At 44.7% G+C, this 21362-nt stretch overlaps 3 protein-coding genes across 4 annotated transcripts; 1 reads left to right on the forward strand and 2 right to left on the reverse strand.

The window, feature by feature from the left end:
* Nucleotides 1-3774: 3774 nt before the first annotated feature.
* On the reverse strand, nt 3775-8346 carry rab5b (RAB5B, member RAS oncogene family). Of its 2 annotated transcripts, none has more exons than XM_061053713.1 (6): nt 8218-8346; nt 6273-6577; nt 6011-6162; nt 5489-5611; nt 4941-5034; nt 3775-4305 (listed from the first exon to the last, which is right to left on the reverse strand). In XM_061053713.1, the coding sequence occupies exons 2-6, from the start codon at nt 6436-6438 to the stop codon at nt 4190-4192; spliced, it is 651 nt and encodes a 216-aa protein (XP_060909696.1). In that variant the 5' UTR covers nt 6439-6577; nt 8218-8346; the 3' UTR covers nt 3775-4189. The 2 variants fall into 2 exon arrangements, with proteins under 2 accessions (XP_060909696.1, XP_060909697.1); XM_061053714.1 differs by lacking the exon at nt 3775-4305 and adding an exon at nt 4314-4449.
* Nucleotides 8347-8858: 512 nt separating this feature from the next.
* lcmt2 (leucine carboxyl methyltransferase 2) lies at nt 8859-18478 on the forward strand. The gene is made up of 14 exons (XM_061053725.1): nt 8859-8981; nt 9852-9976; nt 10429-10510; nt 10604-10784; nt 10897-11053; nt 11816-12005; nt 13222-13329; nt 13492-13579; nt 13664-13891; nt 14016-14261; nt 14351-14448; nt 15213-15400; nt 15513-15648; nt 15749-18478. Exons 1-14 carry the CDS (start codon nt 8934-8936, stop codon nt 15911-15913), a joined length of 2040 nt encoding a protein of 679 aa, XP_060909708.1. The 5' UTR covers nt 8859-8933; the 3' UTR covers nt 15914-18478.
* Nucleotides 17768-21022, reverse strand: crygs2 (crystallin, gamma S2). Its single transcript, XM_061054656.1, has 3 exons — nt 21014-21022; nt 20262-20519; nt 17768-18040 (listed from the first exon to the last, which is right to left on the reverse strand). The coding sequence occupies exons 1-3, from the start codon at nt 21020-21022 to the stop codon at nt 17768-17770; spliced, it is 540 nt and encodes a 179-aa protein (XP_060910639.1).
* Nucleotides 21023-21362: the final 340 nt, after the last annotated feature.

Here is a 21362-nt window from a genome sequence, read left to right on the forward strand (position 1 = left end):
GAATTTTAGTATAGGAACTACACATACACATCCCACAATCCATTGCGAATAATACCTCTTTTTTTTAAATGTAACTTTAGTCGTTGTTATAGAGTTTATACTGTTAATACACATGCAGCATAGCAAGGTTATTACCACATTTGCTGTTAGCTAACTAACTAGCTAGCATGCTAGCGAAACTAACCATTAGCATTTGGCGCTGAAGGGTGGGAAACATCTCCATGGTGACAGCGAGCTCCACCAATCAGAGATGTCGATGTGACACTATGATCGTGGGTAATGTAGTTCTTTTCCCAGCGAGGTTTATATCAGGCGATCTTGTGTCTCCTTCAGGATCATAAACCATCGTTACACGCTCAGGTAGCTCGTGGTCAGTCTACCTGTGATGGTTATGACATCACGGCTAACAATCAAATCTGCTATGGAGAAAATGAACAAGTTTCTTTACTTCTGGGACCATGCTTGAGCTTCACATACAAAATGTGCGGATGGAAGAAGAAAAAAAAACTCCAGTCTTGTTTTTAATCACCTTTTTGTCTCTTTAATTGCACAGAACAGTGAACCTACTTGTGAGCCCTGAAGGATGAAAAACGGTTTCACGTCGCTAATGAGCTGTTAGTGTTGAGTACAGATTCAAAAAGCCAATTTGTACGCCCTTAATTAGATCGCCATCTTTGTTTTTTTTTTGTTTTTTTTTACACGAGTCGATCTGAGAATCAAACCAACCGAAAAACAGATTCTCACAAGACGTCCATGTTGTTTCAATGATCGGATCCATTTTCAAGTTCACAAGTGTGCTCGGCCTAAAATCAACAAAACACCTTCATTAAAAGTAAGACAATAATATTTAACATACAGTGTATTCAACGAGATCTCTTTACATCCATACAAACAGCCAAGACACTTCACGACAGCCTAGAGACGACGGGGTGCGGGGTTATTGGATGAAATTTCAGCTGTTTGCCTACGAAGCACACACTCAAAGAAAAGCCCAGAACGCGATTCACAGAAGAAGAAAATGAAGAAAACGGGGAATAGGCACTTCTGTTTTTTTGTGTTTTCATCAAATCTTAACTCCTCTTCTGCCAAGCTCACTAATTGCAACCAAACACACAACTCTTTATACGGTTTTAGAGCTTTAAATTAAGTGAAAGGAATCACTCATGTTTCTCAAACAACTCGGCCGAAGGACAGAAGAGGGACACGTTAAACATGACACGGGAGGATAATCATCCCACATTTCATGGTACCGGTTCTTATCTTCCTGCTTTTCATTCTCTCTCTACACATTTGCTACCAAGGATGTCAGCCACCAAAATATATTCAATCCACTGCCAATCACATCATCTGTAATCTTTTAAAAATCTAAATAAACCTCGACCTTAATTTGACATGTTTCAGGTCTAAAAAGGTGCAAAAAGTTTGAGAACAGCTGCAGCAGATTGCCTCGACAGGCAGCCCTGAAACAGGCTGTGATGAATGCAGAGTGAAACTGCACTCGCTCAAAGTGCGTCATCCTAATGTTCTTGTTTTTGCGATCAACAGACTTTAAGTGTCCACATTCCAGAAAAGATCCCTACAGAGGTGGACTTTTTTGTGGAAGAGGAAGATGATTCATAAAACCAGAAACGGTAGTTAAATGGTTCTGTGTAAATCCACCAGACTCCATTGACAAAAACAGAGATTTAACCTCAAAGAACAAAGCAACTAGTTTCCCACCGCTGCCTTGAACGTGGAGTTCTGTGCTATGATGTGTTTACATAATTATCTTGTTTAATCTACGCTGACGTTCATGAACAATAAGACAAAAAACAAACCCAGTGAGGGTTTGAGGTCAGTGAGTCAATGAGGTCTGGTGGAGCGATGGGATGTGTGTATCTGGGCGGCAGCAGCTCAGCATGTAGGGACTTGGTTTGGGAAGTCCAAATCTAAAATTGGTCTGGTAGCTGGAGAGGTTCCAGTTCACTTTCTGAACACTGCTGAGATGCTCTTGAGCAAGGCGCAGAACCCCTAACAGCTGCTGCGCTCCATGTTCAGCACCCTAATTCTGACATCTCTCTGTTAGTGCATGTCCACAGGATGTGTGTGTGTGTGTGTGTGTGGCATGAGTGTAAAAGTAATTTCTCCTTGTGGGATTAATCAAAGATTTCTTCTTCTAAAAAGCATTTTCCGCATATCTTTGTAGGAAGTATTTCAGTTAAGTTTCAGAATCTAAAAATAAATGTAAGAACCTTTAAGTGGTTCAAACAAAACAAGAACTTAAATAGTTCTCAGGAGCGTTTCCCCTCGAGGATTACTGTGCAGACGTTAAAGCGGGCGCTGAATGACGCAATCTGCTGGAGGAACACCAAAACCTTCTGAACCAATTCCTCATTCAGACCCGACAAAAGGTGAAAAGCAGGGCTCGGGTTAAAAAGACTGAAATTCCTTTTTGAGCTTATTTTAGAGGGCAGGTACTTAGTCAATCTGGTGTGTGACACAAGACGTCTCTCTCTGGGTTTGAGGGGGACGTGGACTCTGCTACAGACGTGGACTCAAGTTAGTTTACAGTTACCAAAGCTATACTCAAAGTCTCACTGAAAAACACACACACACACACACACACACACACACACACACACACACACACACACACACACACACACACACACACACACACACACACACACACACACACACACACACACACACACACACACACACACACACACACACACACACACACACACACACACACACACACACACACACACACACACACACACACACACACACACCAAGTCTATGTTGTTGCTCTATACAGAATAGTAAGTGGTGCTTATGAGCATTCAAGCAAGGCAATAAAACCCAAACAATCTTTCATTAAACGAGCAAGTCCGATGGACCAAACGTGTGAGGAACAAAATGTCAAATCATCCAAAACAAATCTCAGATTCCACCAGATGTGTGTTCGCTCCGTCTCCGCTCCTCCACGGCAACCGAACTGATAGTTTGCCACTTTTCTCAATGTGTGTGCTTCGACGCGCTGCATCTCAGCTCTGGCAGCAGATACGCAAGGTTTCTGTTTTTTTGCCGGATGCCGGAGCACTACGCATCGATTTACTACAGAGAAAATCGAGCGGGACAGGAAGTGAGACACTGGTTTATTTTCAGGATAAAACACTCTGTTTTGACGGTTCAGCACGACCGAAGACCTTATGTGTGTTTGTCGATGTGGTTAAACGGGTTTTAGACCACATGCGTCGTATAATCCGGCGCTGGTTCTGTAATGACCGCAGGAACTCCTCAATCTCGCTGCCCTCTGGGAACGCGGCCTGTGGGTGTTGACGGATGACGGAGCCGTACCGGAGCGGAGCTGACACGCATCTGGTGGAAGTTCTGGGTGAGTTTCTATCGGAACAGAAAATGTGTGTGTGCCTTTAAGAAGACACCGGAGTGTCACTACCAGCAGTCATGAGGGGTCAAAACAGCGGAGAATAAATACGTACAAATGGACTTGTGATGGGGGAAATCATGAGTGTTATTGAAATGTGAGTCTGGACAGTGACACCGGGGGGGAGGGGGGGAGATTATGACTTATTATGGGATCATTCCAGGGGTCAACATGTGGCGGTATTCACAGCAGGTTGTGATTGATTCAGGACGAGGAGGAGGCAAAGCAAGCGCACGCAAGCTCTGAAGAAGAAACAAAAAAGCAGGCAAACCCAAACTGTTTCTTCATATCCTGTTTCTTTTTTTTCCTGCTTTCTTTTCTCAGCCTCTTCCTAACATGTGCTGCTTGTTTTGTGCATTTTTTTTTTAACGCTGTCAGTGCTCTGACTGAAACAATGCAAGGCAGAATGAAGACAAAGAAATGACACATTTAGTGCTAAATACTACAACAGGCTCTCTCTTTTCACAGTCTTAAGTTCCCTCCTCTCATGCCAAACAAAGACTCTCAGTCGGTCGAGAGAGACAGGCGTTAAACTCATCTGCGTCTTTCTCTTCTTCTTTCCTTTGAATTTCTGTCTCTGACTCCGTCTGCTCGGACAGCACGATGAATGGATGGTGAGGTGAGGGGGGGGGAGTTGATACCGGATGTCCCAGTATCAGGTCCCGCCTCTGTGAGTCGGTTTGAAGGAGACGGGATGTTTGAAGGGCTGCTGGGTGGTTGTGCGGATGGCGGGATTGTGGTGCGAGTGGTGGAGCTCTAGTTCCCTCCGCAGCAGGCTCGGGTGGAGTGGGCGTCTGGGTCCTGGAGGTTGACTCCCCGATGTCGCGCTGCGTGTGTCGGGTTCTGGGTGTCTGTTTTTGGCATCTTTTTTGCTGCATTGAGAAAAAAAAAAGTGTGAGAAGTTAATTGCCGATCCATCCAGTATCGAAACCGCTTTCTGTTCGGGGTCGCAGTGGGCTGGAGCTGATCCCAGCTGTTATTGGGTGAGAGGCGGGGTTACACGCTGGACTGTTCACCTGTCAATCACAGGGCTGACATTTAGAGACAGACAACCAGCCACACTCACATTCACACCTACAGACAATTTAGAGTCACCAGTTAACCTAACGAGCATGCCTTTGGACTGTGGGAGGAAATATATCGTACTTCTGATCTATCTCCTTAGTGTGTGAATGTCAGCCATCGTGTGCACTTGGCCGGAACAGAACAGGGGCAGACACCTTTCAACTCAGGCTCTCATTGGCTGCTATAAGCTAGGAACAACTAATGGAAGGTCCTAATTGGCAAACTGAGGTGTCCTTCAAAAAGGTCACAGTGAGGTCGTCATTAACTGGAAACTCTGTAGTTGTCAGACATACAGTTTAGTGTTTATCATAGACATCAGTCACTATCTGCATGTTACCTAATCAATAAGTCTGTGTGAAGCGTTCGACCTACAAACACCTCAGACCCAAATATCATCCCACATCTCCTCGCCTTCTTAAAGAAAGGTTGAGTATTGACTCACCAATGGCCAGGAAGAGCTCGTTGACGTTCATGGCGGTCTTTGCGGACGTCTCCATAAAGAGCAGGCCGGTGTCTTCAGTGTACGTCTGTGCTTCCTGGACGCAGAAAAACACAAATATAACATGACCGGAAAAGAGAGAAAAACAAACATCACAAGAAACCTACAGCTGAGAAATGTTCTAATGTTTCTTATTTACAGAAAACAGACCCTTAAATATCTGAGCTCTGAAGTGTTTAGAGTCCAAGCCTGGATACCAAATTGCACGACGAGGACTTAAAAGCCTAATAAGTGTGGAAAGTATGTTTTCAAATGCCAAGATATGGATATCAGAGGTTATTTCAAGTGTTCACACGATACCAGAGTTTAAAACTTCAACACGATAAAAGTAAAAATCTAACGATATCGACATCAAAAATATACGTCCTGGGGAACCAACATCGGGTCATTTCTTGTTTTCAATTATCAAATATTGCAGACTAACTCCTGCACAGTCTAAAGTGTAAAAAGGGGGACAGGATGACTGGGCCTAGTGTGAAGCAGTGCGTTACCTCGTACTCTACTAGTCTCCTCTCTGCCAGGTCAGCCTTGTTTCCAGCCAGAGCGATAACAATGTTAGGACTGGCCTGTCGCTGCAGCTCCTTCACCCAGGCCTTGGCTCGCTCGAACGTCTCCTGAAGAAACAAAGCGACAAGGTCAGTCGACCACTAACACATACTTACATAAAAACCGCCGACACATGACAGAGATGGTGGATGATGAGCATAAATATGACATCCTAAGTTAGCCCTGATCATTATTAGTTTCTGAAATCAGCCCTCTGTGCATCTTATCAGAAAAATCTTATACATTTGATCAGCCCCATTATCACAAATGTTCTCTTTAAAATAAGCATCAATCCTTCTTTGACCCCATGTTTATCAGGTTATTAGTAAAGTATTGTCCAGGATGTTTCTAGTCTCATATTGGGATGCAGGCACCGGCCTAAATATCTCTTTTGGTTGAATAGTTTAAGTTTCTTCAGCATAAAATGAATGAACATAAACCCTGAATGTCTGACAAACAATCTTTACCGGCTTGGTGATGTCAAAGACAACGATGGCAGCCTGAGCACCGCGGTAGTACATGGGGGCCAGGCTGTGGTATCGCTCCTGTCCCGCAGTGTCCCAGATCTCAAACTTCACTGTGGTGTCGTCCAGACACACCGACTGAGCCAGGAATGCAGCTGGATTTTAAAAGCAGAGAAATCACACGTTAGCTTATACCGTCTCTGCCTTGTTCCCGTTCACACACACACACACACACGGTCCACATCCTCCTCCTCCTCCTCCTCACCTCCGATAGTCGTCTCCTGGAACTCGTCAAACTGTCCCTTGACAAACCGCAGCACCAGGCTGGACTTGCCCACAGCCATGTCACCCAGCAGCACCAGCTTGAACTGGCAGATCTTGGTCTGGGGTAGTGTGCCGTTGGAGCGGCCTCCACTCCCTCTGGAGCTCATAGCGGCCCGCTGTAGGGGACGGCAGGGGGGGCTGGGCCTCCTCCCGGGAACAGAGCACTGACACTGACTTTCTAACAGGTCGTGGTGTCACGTCGTGCAGGCAGGCGGCGTCTTGACTTCTCTGCACTCCTTGTTTGGTCTGAAGGAAGAAGTGACATGTTGTTCAGGTGCAGGGTCACATCGCGCACTAATGCTGCTCTCTCCCTTCTCAAGATACAAAGAGCCTCTTCCAATGAGGGCTGCAAGTTTATTTTCATTTTAAAGCATTAACGACGCGCACGCGGTTATGTTGAGAGATTGTGAGACTTTGATACTCTTGGACAAATGTTTCATAGAGAGAGAGAGAGAGCACTATCTAAATTGTACAAATCCATTCATTGGCAATGTTTGGATACCAAAACGCTGCCAGAGTATTTGTACAGTTTAGACAGAGTGCAGGAGTTACCCAATACTTTTGCTTATTAACAAGAAATCCCTAAATTTTGTGAGTCTTTTTATACATACTTTATTAATCCCTGAGGGGAAATTCTGGTTTACACTCACTTGAGAGACATGCTTCTCACACACACATGCACCAACAGGACCTGTGGACGTGCATTGGTGGAGCAGTTGGGGGTTCGGTGCTTTGCTCAAGGGCACCTCGTGGCAGTACTCTAGTAGGGCCATGGCACCTCTCCAGCTACCAGACCAGCTTCCATATTAACAACCACACCGGGACTTGAACCGGCGACCCTCTGGTTCCCAACCCAAGACCCTAGTATCTCAATCCGCAACTTCTGTTTCTTGTCGCTGTGGTATTCTGCGGCATTTGAGGTTCTCCTCATCATCATCATCATCATCATCATCACAGGCCTCCAAAAATGATTTGTGTTCAAACCCTTTCCTTTCTTTCCTAGCTGCAGAAGTATGTTGCCAACGTATTTCAGATTCAGAAAACTTTATTAATCCCAGAAGGAATATCATTCAGTTTCACAGCCTACCGAATCAATGTGCAATGAAGAGGAGTTAGCTTGCAATTGGTGATGACTGTAAACAAGAAGTCACCCAGTGCTGGGAGTTTTAAACTTCTATTTATGTCGCTATGATATGGAAACAGGGAGCTATGTCGTTTTACTAGTATCTCAAAGTCTAAAATCCTGATATCGTGACGACACTAATTGCATCTGCCTCACATCTAAATTTCTGAAGGCAACAAACCCCCTCTTCCAGTGCATCCAAATTAACTCTCAAGATTGTGTTTATGAGGAAGGGTGGAGACTTCCTTGGCATCAAACCAAGGAGAAGCGATAAGAGAGAAGTAAGCACTGCAAATATACAGGCCCTCTTTATCTCCTTTGTTCGCTGAAGCAGAGCCGCGTTTGAAAACATCATCGATTGCAAACTGTGTCCCATTATTCTGCACTGAAACTGGAGCTTGTGCAGGGATGCTGCGCCTCTCCTGCTCCTCATGAACAACACAGCTGATCGTCCAGCACTGCAGCAGCCTCACACAGGACTCAAAGCTTTCACGTCCTTGTGTGATGAGGAGTCGGGTAAGGGTGCAGCTGTCCTTCTCTTCTGTCATTATTAAAATCTCCTCTTGCTGTAAATGTTATCAGATCAGCAGCTCTTACCTTGCGTTGTGTGCGCTAACGGGACACCGCTGCGAGCACTCAGGTCGGACGAGACGAAACTGAATCAAAGCTTTGAATTTCGACGCCTTATTGAACCCAAACATACTCAGTGTTCATCTAAATAACATAAGAAAACCAAGAGGGGGCTAAAATTATAGATATTTACCGTGTTTGTTGTCCTTTAGCGGCGAAGGTATCGCAGGCTTAACTGTTGACAATTTGGCTATCAGCTGGTTAACACTTCCTGGAAATTTGCGCATGCGCTGTGAGTTCCGCATTGTCAAACGAAGAACCGCATTCACCTACGGTCGCTTCAGTGACAGTTTTTTTTTTGTTGTTTTTTTTACCTTCATCAGTTTAATTTACTACCCTCTTAAGTCATTAAGGATACAAATGTCCACATCAAATAAACTGCTATAAAATAGTACAGATTAATATTGATATCTGCTTTTTGTATCAGTCCTGCTCAAAACTACCAAACATTCAATCATTTTCGAGGATTTTAACCCTTTAAATGCCTGTTTGATTACATATTTTTTTATTAATATATCCTCAAAATTATTAAATGTTTGGTAGTTTTGATACATTAAAAAATGTATGTTTTATTTTTATTTTACTCGACCAGTATCTAATTTCCGTTCTTGCGTTTGTCCAGGAGGGGGCGATGACGCGCCTCAACGCTGTTCACGATCTGCCACTAAACGATAAACGGAGGAAGAAGTCCTCCAGGCCGGACGGGGGCGCTGCCGGACGCCGCTAGGCATGTAGCCGGAAGTCGTCTTCACCACACGAAGGAGGTTTGAATTGTTTACATCGATGAATCACACGCTGTAGTTTTTATTTTATGTTTTATAAATGTGTTAAAATGTGACAGCTTTCGTCATGCCAACCACAAACAGGAAGAAGCAAAAGCAGGCGAAGGACACCGCGGTAAGTCTTACTTTTATTAACTTTAGCAATAAACCTGAATATACTCTCCTAAATTAGTGTTTGAACAGAATAATGATTTGTTCTTCTTGTGTCTTCAATTGAGTATTCCCACAGTACTCGTCCTTATTCCTAGTTTAGCTCCACAAATTTGAGTTTTTCATTAAAAAAAAAAACTAACCATTCAAAATATGAAGCATTGTTTTATATGAAACTACAAGAAAGCGTGCCTTTATCTCGGCATTTACAGGAATGCAAAGTTTCTGATACATGTCTTCATTAGCAGAGAGTATGATTCCAACCAAAGCCCTGTAAAAAGGCTCTGATTTCAACACAATAACACATCATTAAAAATATTTTCTCATGATGTTTATATGCTGTCCATGAACAAACAGGAGCAGGAAGAAGAAAACTTAGAATACCTGCCTATTTCTGCTTTTACACACGGCTTCCTGACTTGAGTCAAAGTGTCAAGCGGTCAAATATGACTCCTGTCAGTCTTTGTTTTTGTCTTTCTTTATTTATTGATCATTGTTCAACAATACAACAAAATGATGGAGAGAAATGACAAACCATGAGGGATGAGTTACAAATTACAAAGAAGTATTAAGGGCTACATGTAACTTTAAACTTAAAGAGAGTTTCTCGAGGCTTTGTAAACGCCCATAGTCGCGTCCTCCTGTTCAAATATGACTCTAATACAAGTGAACGTTGCTTATTCAAATGATTTCTGTTACTTGAGTTGAAGTTCTTGAGTATTTCCTTTAAAAAAATACTTCAAACTACTCTCAAAACTGTGTTGTATTTTCACAATCAGGAAGATTCAAACTCACATTTACAGTCTTGTGTCTCCGTGTGTGTCCTTTGTCTCAGGTTCAGGGGACGAACGACAGCAGCGTTGTGAGCAAGGTGTCCGCCGCGGCGCGGGGTTACTTCCACGATGACTTCCTCCGACACTTTGTGTGCAAAGTGGCCAGAAGAGCCCCGCTCATCAACAGGTCAGCAGAGTTTACGTCACGTCACGTTCATCTGTGCAACAGACTCGATGAGCAGTGTCAGAGGCATTTTAATGAAACACACAGAATGCATATGCAGGATTCAGCCTTTGTTTCATTTCCTAGCCACTAAAGAAAGGATCGTTAAAGTGTGTGAGGAGGTTTTTGTTTTCAGTTCAGTTTGAAACAGTTTTTAATGCTGATTTGTTTCTCTAGTTTCGGTTAGATCATCCAAATACAAACTGACGAGACAAACTGTAAAGATAATCTGTGTGTCAGTCAGTGTGTTTGTGTCAAAGACAAAAAGTAACGACAACTTTTTCTCTTTAATTTTATTGTAGTTAGTTTTGTGGAATACGGGTGGGGTTAGTAATACACACATCACGTGGATGCCATAATGGGATACAACGTGTTGCAGAAGGGAATGTCTGAAGCGTACCAGTTCACTGTTTCAGGGGCTACTATGTGCGCTGGAGAGCTGTTGACCACTGTGTGAGGACGTTTCTGCACGTCACTGAAACCTGCCCCACGAGACAGGCATGTTTATGTTTTCTATTACACAAATCTTCATGTCAAGTTTGCATTGTGGAGTTTCTATATTTAAGATACTGCTTCTTCTATTTTTTCTAGATCTTGTCTCTGGGTGCAGGATTCGACTCTTTATACTTCCGCCTGCATGCAGACGGAGCTCTCGGCAGGGCCGTCGTGTTTGAGGTGGATTTTACGGACGTAGCTCGGAGAAAGACGGCTCTGATCACGTCTGATGTGACACTGAGGGGGACGTTAGACTCCCGTTTACCTTCTCCTGCAGGTTTGTAACTTAACTTAATAATTAAAATACACAGCACGCTTTATTCACTCCAGAAAAGGTTTGATTTCCTGTCACTGATTTTGTTTATTTACCTTCATCCGTGTGTCTTTAGGGCCTGTGTATGTGCTGAGCGGTCAGTACAGACTGCTGGGGGTGGATGTGAGAGAAGAGTCCCAGGTGGAGGAGGCTTTAGGTGCAGCTGGGCTGGACTGGGACGCCCCCACTCTAATTCTCTCTGAAGTGGTCCTGACCTACATGGAAACACAGTGGTAAGGTCTATATAGTCCTTAAAGGAATCAATATCATCCTAATTGTGTAAGAGTGCTTTAGACCTAAGACTGTTGTGATTTCAAACTTTGATTCAAGACTTAAAAATGACGTTTCAGCCATTTGCAAAGATGCCCGATGTCTTGTAAACTCGCTTCATGATCATGTAACGTTATGAGTATGTTCAAGAGGTAACTGGGCTCAGAGTTGGTTTGGCCTGGAGCAGTTTGAGGGCAGGCCAGCGGCAGACTCAGCAGGGGGGATGATCATGCCTAGTGTGAATTAAACAGTGTGCAGGAGCTGCTTGCAATTTTTGATGGACTCATTCCTCTCCTAAGAATCTATCTCGTGAAATAGATGATTTTTTTTCCAGCTTTGGCACTTTTTGATACCACTGATCTTTAAAATAATAGAGATTTAAAACACATACATGGTCACACCTACACATTCACACACTGATTGCAGAGGCTGCTGTTTAAAGAGTCCATCAGAAGTAACTCATCCATTCATACACATTCACACAGGGAAGCAACTTAATGTTAAGTGTCACATCGGACATGTGGCTGCAGGAGCTGGGGATCAAACCCTCGACCTTCCAGTTGAGAGACAATGTCTCTACCACTGAGCCACAGCTGCTCAGTTTGGTGCAACAATTGGATCACTAAAATATCTCCTAAAATAGTGGGATTATGATTATTATCAAATGTGCTACAATTGCCACTGTTGTTGTAATAGTTGTGTACTTTGTGTTGTGTGTCTTCCAGGTCGGATGCCGTCATTCGCTGGGTCGCAAAGCGTCTTACACAGTCGCTCTTCGTCATGTACGAGCAGATCCATCCACACGATGCTTTCGGTCGCATCATGCAAGAGCATTTCCTGAAACTGAATTCCACCCTGCATGCACTTCGACAATACCCCGACACTGCTGCTCAGAGACACAGGTTCCTGGACAAGGCCAGTATGCAGATCACATTTTGAGAGTATATTGCTCCTAAAATGTGTGTCAGACGCGTCTTTTGTCTGTGGTGTCGGGTTTGTACGGCGTTGTTCAGGAGTGTTCAAAAAGCATCTTCACTCAAAACAAATCTTCATGAGGTCAGAAGGTTCAGGTCGGATGTTCCAACCCTTTAATTCATGAACAAAAAAATACGAGTAAGAACTGTTAGGCTGCAACACAAGTCACAGTCGAGACGAGGTGTTTGCAAAATAACGCTCCATTTATTTACAAAGATGGTGACTTAAACAAAACAGAAAAAGCCGCGCTGCCATGGGGAGGAAGCGTCTGCCTGAGGACGAGGATTAATTGATGAGGACTACAGCGGGTCCCAGGTGCAGCTAAATCCCGTAATCACGACCCCGCCTCAACCAGAACCTAAAACAGAGGAGAAAGAACCAGCAAAACGGGGACACCTAGTGGTGTGGAGGGGTCGTCACAAAACATAGAATCACATGTTCTTCACCTCGTCCTGTACCAAAACACCGTCTGCTAATCAGCACCAGTAAGGTGGCGGGTATTATTTTAAATGGTGGTTTTCCTCCTCCGTTTAAAAAATAATAATCCCGTCCACACACGCTCAGTTCTCAAAAACATCTCCGTCCACATGAAAATGCTGAAGGCACTGTTACGGCTGTCATGAGAACACCAAGTCAACAACGATGTCCATGACATGCTAAAATGTTCTCGCTATTCCTCTGCAATGATCATTTCATTAACGAAGTTGTCCAACCAGGCGTCTCTGCTCGTCAACATAGTGGGAGAGTAACTGTGTATGTGTGTGTGAGCATGTAAAAAAAGTCCAGTTAGCAATGTTAGCAGCAGTACTAGTTTGGTTACGCCTGCCATCGCACTAATCTCATGTCAACGAAAGTAACAGCGTCACACAATGACTTCAAACGGAGGAGAAACCGGCACACAGCTGGATGGAGTTTTACAGAAGTTGCAGATTCAGGGACCTAAAACACAGTTTACGCACGAAAAATTCAAAACGCACAGAAGAACCTGTGTGGACGAGGCCTTAAATTAAATTTAGGTTCACACTCTTATTCGAGCAGTTTATGGAGCCGATTTATTGAAAACCACGTGTCCACTCTGGATTCATTCAGAAATGTTTGATGACTCATGATTTCTGCGTTTTTGACGTCCCGTGTGTGTGTGTGTGTGTGTTTTCAGGGCTGGGAGCAGTGTGTGTGTCTGGATATGAATGAGTTTTACCTCGGGCTGGTTTCTGAGGAGGAGAGACACCGAGTGGAGAGTCTGGAGCCGTTTGATGAATATGAGGTGAGCCTGTTCGTCGCCCAGTATCCGATAAATAAGATCATGCAAAGCTGCTCTTTAACTTTCACAGCCTGACGACATGAAAGGTGAACATGAGGAGAGTATGAGATCTATGTCGTCACCCTTTTTGAAGACTTAAAGACAGGACTTTCTTTCTGTCCTCAGGAGTGGCATCAGAAATGTTCACATTATTTCATCCTCACTGCATCTCGAGGCTCTTTGATGTCTCAGGCTTTACTCTCACACGCTCCAGGTAACCCACACTTTATTTCTATTTGATCAAATAAAACTTGCGTCCTCATTCCAAACTCACAAGTTTGTTTGTTCTTGTGGTTAGTATCTGCAGTGCCATCCACCCTGCCCTCTCTGAGCGCCACAGCTCTGAGTGTAAAGACAGCATCAGTCAGTTTGGAGGGGCTGGGGATGGCGTCAGGCTCGGTGAGCCCGGGGCGAGTCCTGCTAACAGGAGGCTCGAGCAGAGAGGGCAGAGGGGCCGGGACCAGGATGCTCCTCAGAGGGGAGGAAGGCTGGAGATCTGTGAGGGTGGAACCATCTGAAGATCTAGGTGAGCGGCTTTGGATGTCTGTTTTCTATCAGCGGTACTTTTGGCTTTCTTACAACTGAGCCCATCCAAAATGGAAACCTTCGTTGTTATTTTTTTTCTTACCGATGATAACTTTGTCTCCAAGGCGTTCGACTCTACCACACAGTCACCGCTCTCCCTGGAGGAAGTCTTGTGGTTTACGGTGGTCGCTCCTCTCCTTTAAACCCAACCAGAGGTCTTTTCAGAGTGACCTTTGACCCTGCTGCCTCACCTGGTCCTCTTGACTCAGAGGACAGAGGCGCAGTCAAACTTGGCGCGGAGCAGCTGGTCTGCACGGGCGATCCGCCAACGCCAAGATGGAGGCACACCGCTACTACACTCAGCCATAAAGGTGAGATTTTAAAAAAGATATATCGTGTGATCATACAGTTTCATCCTAACGTACTTATGACATCACAAAACTTCTTATGTTCACTGCAGGCAACAACTTCCTGTTTGTGTTTGGTGGAAAGAACGAATCAGAGGCAGCTCTGGGTGACAGTCACTTCCTGTGTTTGGACCGGCAGCACTGGACCGAGGTTTGATTGTTTCTTTTATTGAATTAGGACCGTGCACATTCTTCAACACAAGGGCATTACTCGTCCATGTAAATATGCCGGTATTAGCATTATAGCTCAATTTAATCCGTCGTCCTGAGGCAGGTACAGAAAACATCAAACACATTTACATCACAGGACCGTCTACAGGACAGCATGAAGACAAGCTCACAAACTGGAGCGCCAGTAGCCTACTGGTTAGTCTGCATGCCCCATGTCAGAAGGCATAGTCCTCAAAGCGTGTGGCCCAGGTTTGAATTCGACCTGTGGCTCCTTTCCTGCAGGTCATTCCTCACTCTCATTTCCAACTCTATGATCTGTCCTGTCTCGGAAGTAAAGGCAAAAAAAAAAAGGCAAAAAATAATCCTTTAAAAAAAGCTCACACACAAAATAGACACTTTGTGACATTACAAATAACAGATCTTGCAGCCATTGTGTAGAATTTAAAATTGGTCTGATTTGAGAATAATTAAAATGTAATAATCTGAACCTACTCGTAAATAGACTGAACTCACCGGACTGAAACAAGCCTTATGTAGCGAGATTCTTTGTTAAATCCTGCGTCGTATCAGAACACCACACAGAAAAAAATGAGACTTTGACACTTGCAGAAAACTCCTGATATTTCCAGGAGGAGCTGCATGTGTGAACGCAAACAGCCTGTGGAAAAAAAAACTGTTTCTGAGTCTGTTAGTGTTTGATTTTATTGTCCTGTAAGAAGCTGAGTGAGTGTGTACTATTTGCAGATGCCAGTAGAGGGCGCAGTACCAGAGGCTCGTCACTCCCACTCAGCGTGTTCATATCAGGGAGGAGTGGTGATGTTTGGAGGACTGGACAGAGGCGGGGTGCCGCTGGGAGACTCAGCTGTTCTACGGCCCACTGAGAGAGGCTTCACCTGGGAGAGATTAGAGGTGCAGCCCCCTCCTCTCCCCAGGTGTGACAAAGCTGTTACATTATCACTCAACAAAGACCACATCCTGGAGTTTTTACTCCATGCTAAGAGCTGGAATCATTTGTTTTCTGCACGTTTTAAATGTTTGTTTCAGGTTCTCTCATCGTGCTCATGTGGTGGGTGAAAAGCTGGTTGTGGTTGGAGGAGTTTGGCTGCATTCAGACGGCGTCCCAGGCGTTCTCATCATCAACCTGGCGACACACAGCAGTGTGGAGTTCAGTCTGGATACGGTCAGTAAATGTTTATCAGATTTTAAAGCTTTAGAGGCCTGATCAGTTTTTTTTGGCACCGTGTTTATTTTTGAATGATTTTGTGTTCTGGACTCTGCAGACCTCCGTGCCGTGGCCTCTGATGCTGCACTCTTTCTGCTCGGAGCTGATGGACACAGAACGGCCTCGGCTGCTCCTGATTGGCGGAGGAGGAAACTGTTTCTCATTCGGGACTCACTTCAACCTTCAGCCTGTCACTGTAGACCTCAGACCTGCACTGGGATGAACTAGACTGAAGGTTTTTCTCCACTAAAAAAGAAGGGGAACCCCTGTATTATGCACTCATCCTGCGTCTGCTTTTACACATTCTTACATTGATTCATGAGTCAAAGGTACCAGAAACATTAAAATTGCTTCAGTGGATTTCTTCAGCCTGCAGCCGCAAAACTCTCTGTAAAGGCTGCAACACAATCCTTTGTGGCGAATCAAAGAACTTCCTCTTACAAGGCTTGTTGTTACTTAAAGGCTCAAAATGTTCCAATAGGCTTAGAAGAGGATCCCTTCAGAGATAGATGTTTATGTTAAACCCAGAACTTCGGCAGCCTAAAGATACACCCTACTGTTTAAAAAAACAAGCTCGCAAAACCTGAGGGTTTTCAGGTACCCAGCACAGAATATAAAGGTTTATTAAAAACTGAAGCCTGGGGGCGCTGGTGGCGCAGTGGTTAGTGCGCGCGCCCCATGTATGGAGGCTGTCGAGCGCCTCAAGCGGGCGGCCCGGGCCCACCCGTGGCCTCCCTCCCGCATGTCGTTCCCCACTCCCTCCCCTGATCTCCGACTCTATCCACTGTCCTATCTCTCCATTAAAGGCACAAAAAGCCCAAAAATAAATCTTTAAAAAAAAAACTGAGTCTGAGTGACGTCCCCCGTCAGTGTTCCTGCAGGGGACGCTGGAGTCCCATCGATGGCGGTCCCTATGCTGGAAATGCTGTCTCAGCCTAACTTTCAGTCGACCTAACGACAGGCTGAGAGCTGGAGCTGAGGCGGGTTTTAAACCTCCTGACAAACCGTTACACCGCGCCCGCCTGTGAATCAGGTCAGCTACACACCTTATTGTGAATAACGCTTATCCTTCATCAAATCAAAACGGATGAGTCATCAAAACATTCACCCTCCGTACAGTGTGTGCTCATCGAGACATGAGCTAATCAAACCTGTTTGGTTTTTTGAACCAGGCTGTAAACATGTTAATCTCTGCTGTAAAAACAGGCTTTTTAGAATGGGTGTGTGTGTGACTTCCTGTGTTTCTGCAGCCAGCCTCTAGTGGACACTCGAGGAACTGCAGGATTTTGTAGGACTGCAGGATGAAGCATCGGCTTAATTTTTTCAACACCAGAGGTTGCTGCTTGGTCTTAAAGCTAGAAGCATGCCAACTTCTCCTCAGGTCTTAAAGGTATACACACGTAAATGTTCCATTCCGTTTAAATGGGTTTCGAGCACAATGCAAAAGAAGCACATCACTTTTTGATCACTGCTGCCTCGAAAGGTTATTCTGTAGTTGTTATCCCTTGACTTGTTTACGACGGTAAGATCTGATCCAAAATATTTTGTGTAACAGTCCCAACACACATAAAAATCGACTAATCGAGGCAGCGTAAGTCGAGCTACTGCCATGAACTGGAAGGTAAAATGATGTGGGGTCTGGTGGGGTTTTTTTCTGAAGTATTTTGAGACACCGAGGATAAACTTTTGAGCCTGTCAGTTGCAAAACAAACCGATTAGTGAACCCACTTCGGTGTAGTTCCTCAGAGACCTATGATGCAGCTGAGGTGACGATTCAAACGTTTTAAACTGGATAAAAAGGTCAACGGATAAAAAGGTCAACCTTGAATTAACCAGGTGCATTCAGAGCTTACACATATAGTGTCTGTCCGTTTAGCTGCAGACGAGTGTTAAAAAGTCTAAAAAGTGGACATGAAACAACTCATGAATGAAAACCCGTAGAAATGTCTTCAGTGTGCTTTCAGGACAGGCTTTTATTTGCGAGACCTCAGTTCAAATCACAAAATAGTCAATGAAAATCAGAGTCAAATGTCAGCATGGTAGGTCGTTTGCTTTTAGCGATTTGGATGTAGGGTGATTACTCCGTGAAGCGCCTGAAGGACTGGACGGTGGGACTGACTGCGCCCCAGTCTCCGTGCTTGCGGTACTCTCCTTTCTCCAGGAAGTACTGGCGACCGCGGTAGTTGGGGTGCTCGTAGAAAACCCACCAGCCGTCGTAGACCTTGCAGGAGTAGACCTCTCTCCAGCGGAACTTTTCCACGAGGGAGGGGCAGTCCTCCGAGGTCTCGTAGGCCTGACCACCGAAGTCCGCCTTCTCATACAGCTGCATCTTGTACATGGTCCCGCTGGTCTGGAAGGAGGGGGGGCAGGAGGTGGAAAGAAGTAGCAGACAGAGAGTGATGGGTGGAGGTGAGGAGGGGGTAGTTAGTGCAGAGGGTTGGGGAAAAATGGGGAGGGGATGTGGGGTAAGAAAAAAGGGGATGGAGGGATATAGAGGGAGGTGAGATTTGCATCTAAGAGGAAGATATATTTGTAGAAGAGCGTGACATAAATATGATTCTATGCTACACTGTAGGACTCACACTGTTAGCCATTTAAGAGGAAAATCCCCGAACCACTGATTTGGCTGTTTATCTTTCAGCTGGGGCGAAAAAATAATGTTTTTCTTTCTGTATCCTGTCCCACTATGAATGCAAAGCTTCCCCAAAGGTTATTGTAGCGAACCTGAGGAAGCCACTGTGCGAAACACGCTGTTATATGCATTAAACTTTAAAGACGATCTGCACAATCCTGGTGTGTGCTGGATTACTCTGATCCAGAAAGCTGTCTGTTCCCGCTCTAGCTACAACCCGGCTGGCCACAGGGCGCCCATCGATCCTCTGATTCATCGTTTAGTCTGTTAATGTAACAAAATGCAGCAGTTTCAAACATTCAAGCAGCTGGAAGCACCAAAACGATTCTTTACTTCTGAAATATTTAGCAATTAATATCCTGTCAATCAAGTCATCGTGTTGTCAGTGTAGCCATGGTTATGAGCAGGCCCGCCCCCAAAAATGGCAGGGCCCCTGATATGCCATGCGAACGAGCCCTCTTCAGATTTTATTTTACAATATCGTTAGCTTCCTGGATAAGACTTGCTTCCATATCCATCCATCCATTATCTATACCACTTTTCCCGTTCGAGTCACCGGGGCCGGAGCCGATTCCAGCTGTCAACGGGCGAGTGATGGAGTACACCCTGGACTGTTCACCTGTCAATCACAGGGCTGACATATAGAGACAGAGAACTATCCACAATGTAGAGTCAGCAGTTAACCTAATGAGCATTTTTTTGGACTGTGGGAGGAACACCGGAGTACCCAGAGAGAACCCACCATACATGGGGAGAACATGCAAACTCCACACAGAGGCTCCTGAAGGACAGGGATTCAAACCAGGAACCTCCTCACTGTGCACTAACCACTACACCACTTTGCAGCAAGCATTGTTTAATTGCTCCTTTTAGCTCACTTGTTCAAATCGTCATCCGCTCAACACGAGCCAAGCGGCTTCTACGAACGAGTTTGATTTTTGTATGAAACCCCCGACTGAGCCTGCAGGCTGTGTGTCTGTTTGATCGTAGGAATAGAGCGACCCAGATATCCGTGTGCATCGACAAAGCCCCGCGGTCACTGTGAGCATCAACAACAACCTCTGTGCCGTGCACTCTGTGTGGCGTCTATCAGCTCGTCTAACAATCTGAGCGTTCCGAGGCATGAACTCGAGTTCAAAACCCACAAAGTGCACATCAAACGCCATTCAGAGGCGACTGAAACATTTCGATTTCACAAGTGGAAAGTACTTTTTCACATGTCGGAAAGTAACATTTGTAACAAAATTAAATCTTTATAAATAATAACAGATTTTCTTTTTAAAGCTTCTTTTTCATTTTGACTTTCTCTGTATGGATGACTTTTCTCATAGATGCATCGTTAATATTTATTTGGAACAATAGAGCATGAAGTTTAAGTTCAACAACATTTTTGTGGTCCTGGCCGAAAAGTTTGGGAAGCTTCCATCTATAGTATAAGAAGGTCCTTACTGTATTTCAAAATAAAAGCAGGGTTGAATTCAAACAGGAAGTAATGTACTCTCAGCCTGACAACTTTTATTTCTAAATGATAAATAATGGAATTTTAAACATGCGATTAATCTTTATTAAAAATTTGAATCATTTGACAGCTCTAATTAAAATGAAAGAATATTGGAATTGACATTTGAACAGCGGTCGTTGGTAAAAGTACAGTTTTAGCAGTTCCAGATTTCTGCAATAAAAGTTTCTTCTGTTAAGAAACATTTTGACCATGGAAGAATAAACTGTAGATATTTTGCTACTTTGACGACAGCGAATTGAGATAAAAATGTATTTTTAAACTCGTTAGAATTCAATGCCAACGCGTCATGAATGAAGATATCTTTAACAGCGTCTGATTAAATATTAAAGTGGGTCGTCATAAAAAGCTGTTCTCTCTGTTTCACAGCGAAGAGTCAGAGCGTGCAGCTGATCAGACCACGGGCCACGGCTGACTTACAAAGTGGATCATCTTGCAGGAGCTGAGGTGGTCGTTGACGCCCGTCCAGCGCTGATAGTCCGGGTACTCTCCTCTGGTCAGGACGTACTGGTAGCCCATGTAGTTGGGCCTCTCGTACACCACCCAGGCGCCGCTCTCCACACGGATGGAGTTGCAGCGGCTCAGGTAGGTGTGGAAGTCGGAGCAGTCGCTGTCACACTCATAGCGACGGCCCTGGAAGTTCTTCTCCTCGTAGAAGACGATCTGGGGGGCGACACACTTGGAGCATTATCGATTTGAGCGCCAATTTTTCTTGCAAAAACTTCACAACAAGTTTGATCTTGTTTGTTTTTTTGACATAGTTGAGTTTCAGAGAATGATCGCTTTGCAAGATTTTTCTCAGTTTTCAAAACACTCGTTCAGCTTTAACCTGCAAAAACACTTAAAATGAGTTCAAACCAACATCAAAACTGCAAAGAGGGCCACAAACAAAACCTCTCCCACACCTTAAATCCCCACAGATCCAATCAGTTAATCCAAAACATGACAAAAATGACCTCAGGACACTTAAAAACAAGGAGCTCTGGACCATATTTTTTTATCTATTATTTACAGAGATCCAACGATATCCACCATGAGCCAGAAAAGCTTCCTCTCTACAGGTAGAAACCTCAAACAGAGCCAGACTCGTAGGTGGCGAGCCGTCCGCCTGGACTGGAATGGCGCATTAAACCAAAACCTGACCCTGCAGGTGCCACTCTGTCTCCACTCACCCTGCCCATCTTGGATGTGATGTTCCTCGGTGGTGCTGGGAGATGCTGCTGGTTAAGGTGGTGCTGGTGGTGGTGTTGGTTGCTCCCCTGAGGTCTCGATGTTGCTCTGCCCCCTCACCGCTCCCTTTTATACCCCCGCCGTTCCCACGTTCATAAACAGCAACACTGGAGGCAAAAGGGGAACAATCGCTTTGTCATGAAAATGAGATCCAAAAAATTGAGTCAGTGATTCTAGTGCTATTCAGTTTTTCCAGAAAAGCGAGGAAGGATTACGGCATAAAGGCCGGGCATGGTTAGCGTCCATTGACCCCCACTTCTGTACCAGCTGGGTCCAGTGCCCACCCCCGCT

This window comes from Labrus mixtus, chromosome 13, assembly GCF_963584025.1.
Source record: "Labrus mixtus chromosome 13, fLabMix1.1, whole genome shotgun sequence".
NCBI lineage: Eukaryota > Metazoa > Chordata > Actinopteri > Labriformes > Labridae > Labrus > Labrus mixtus.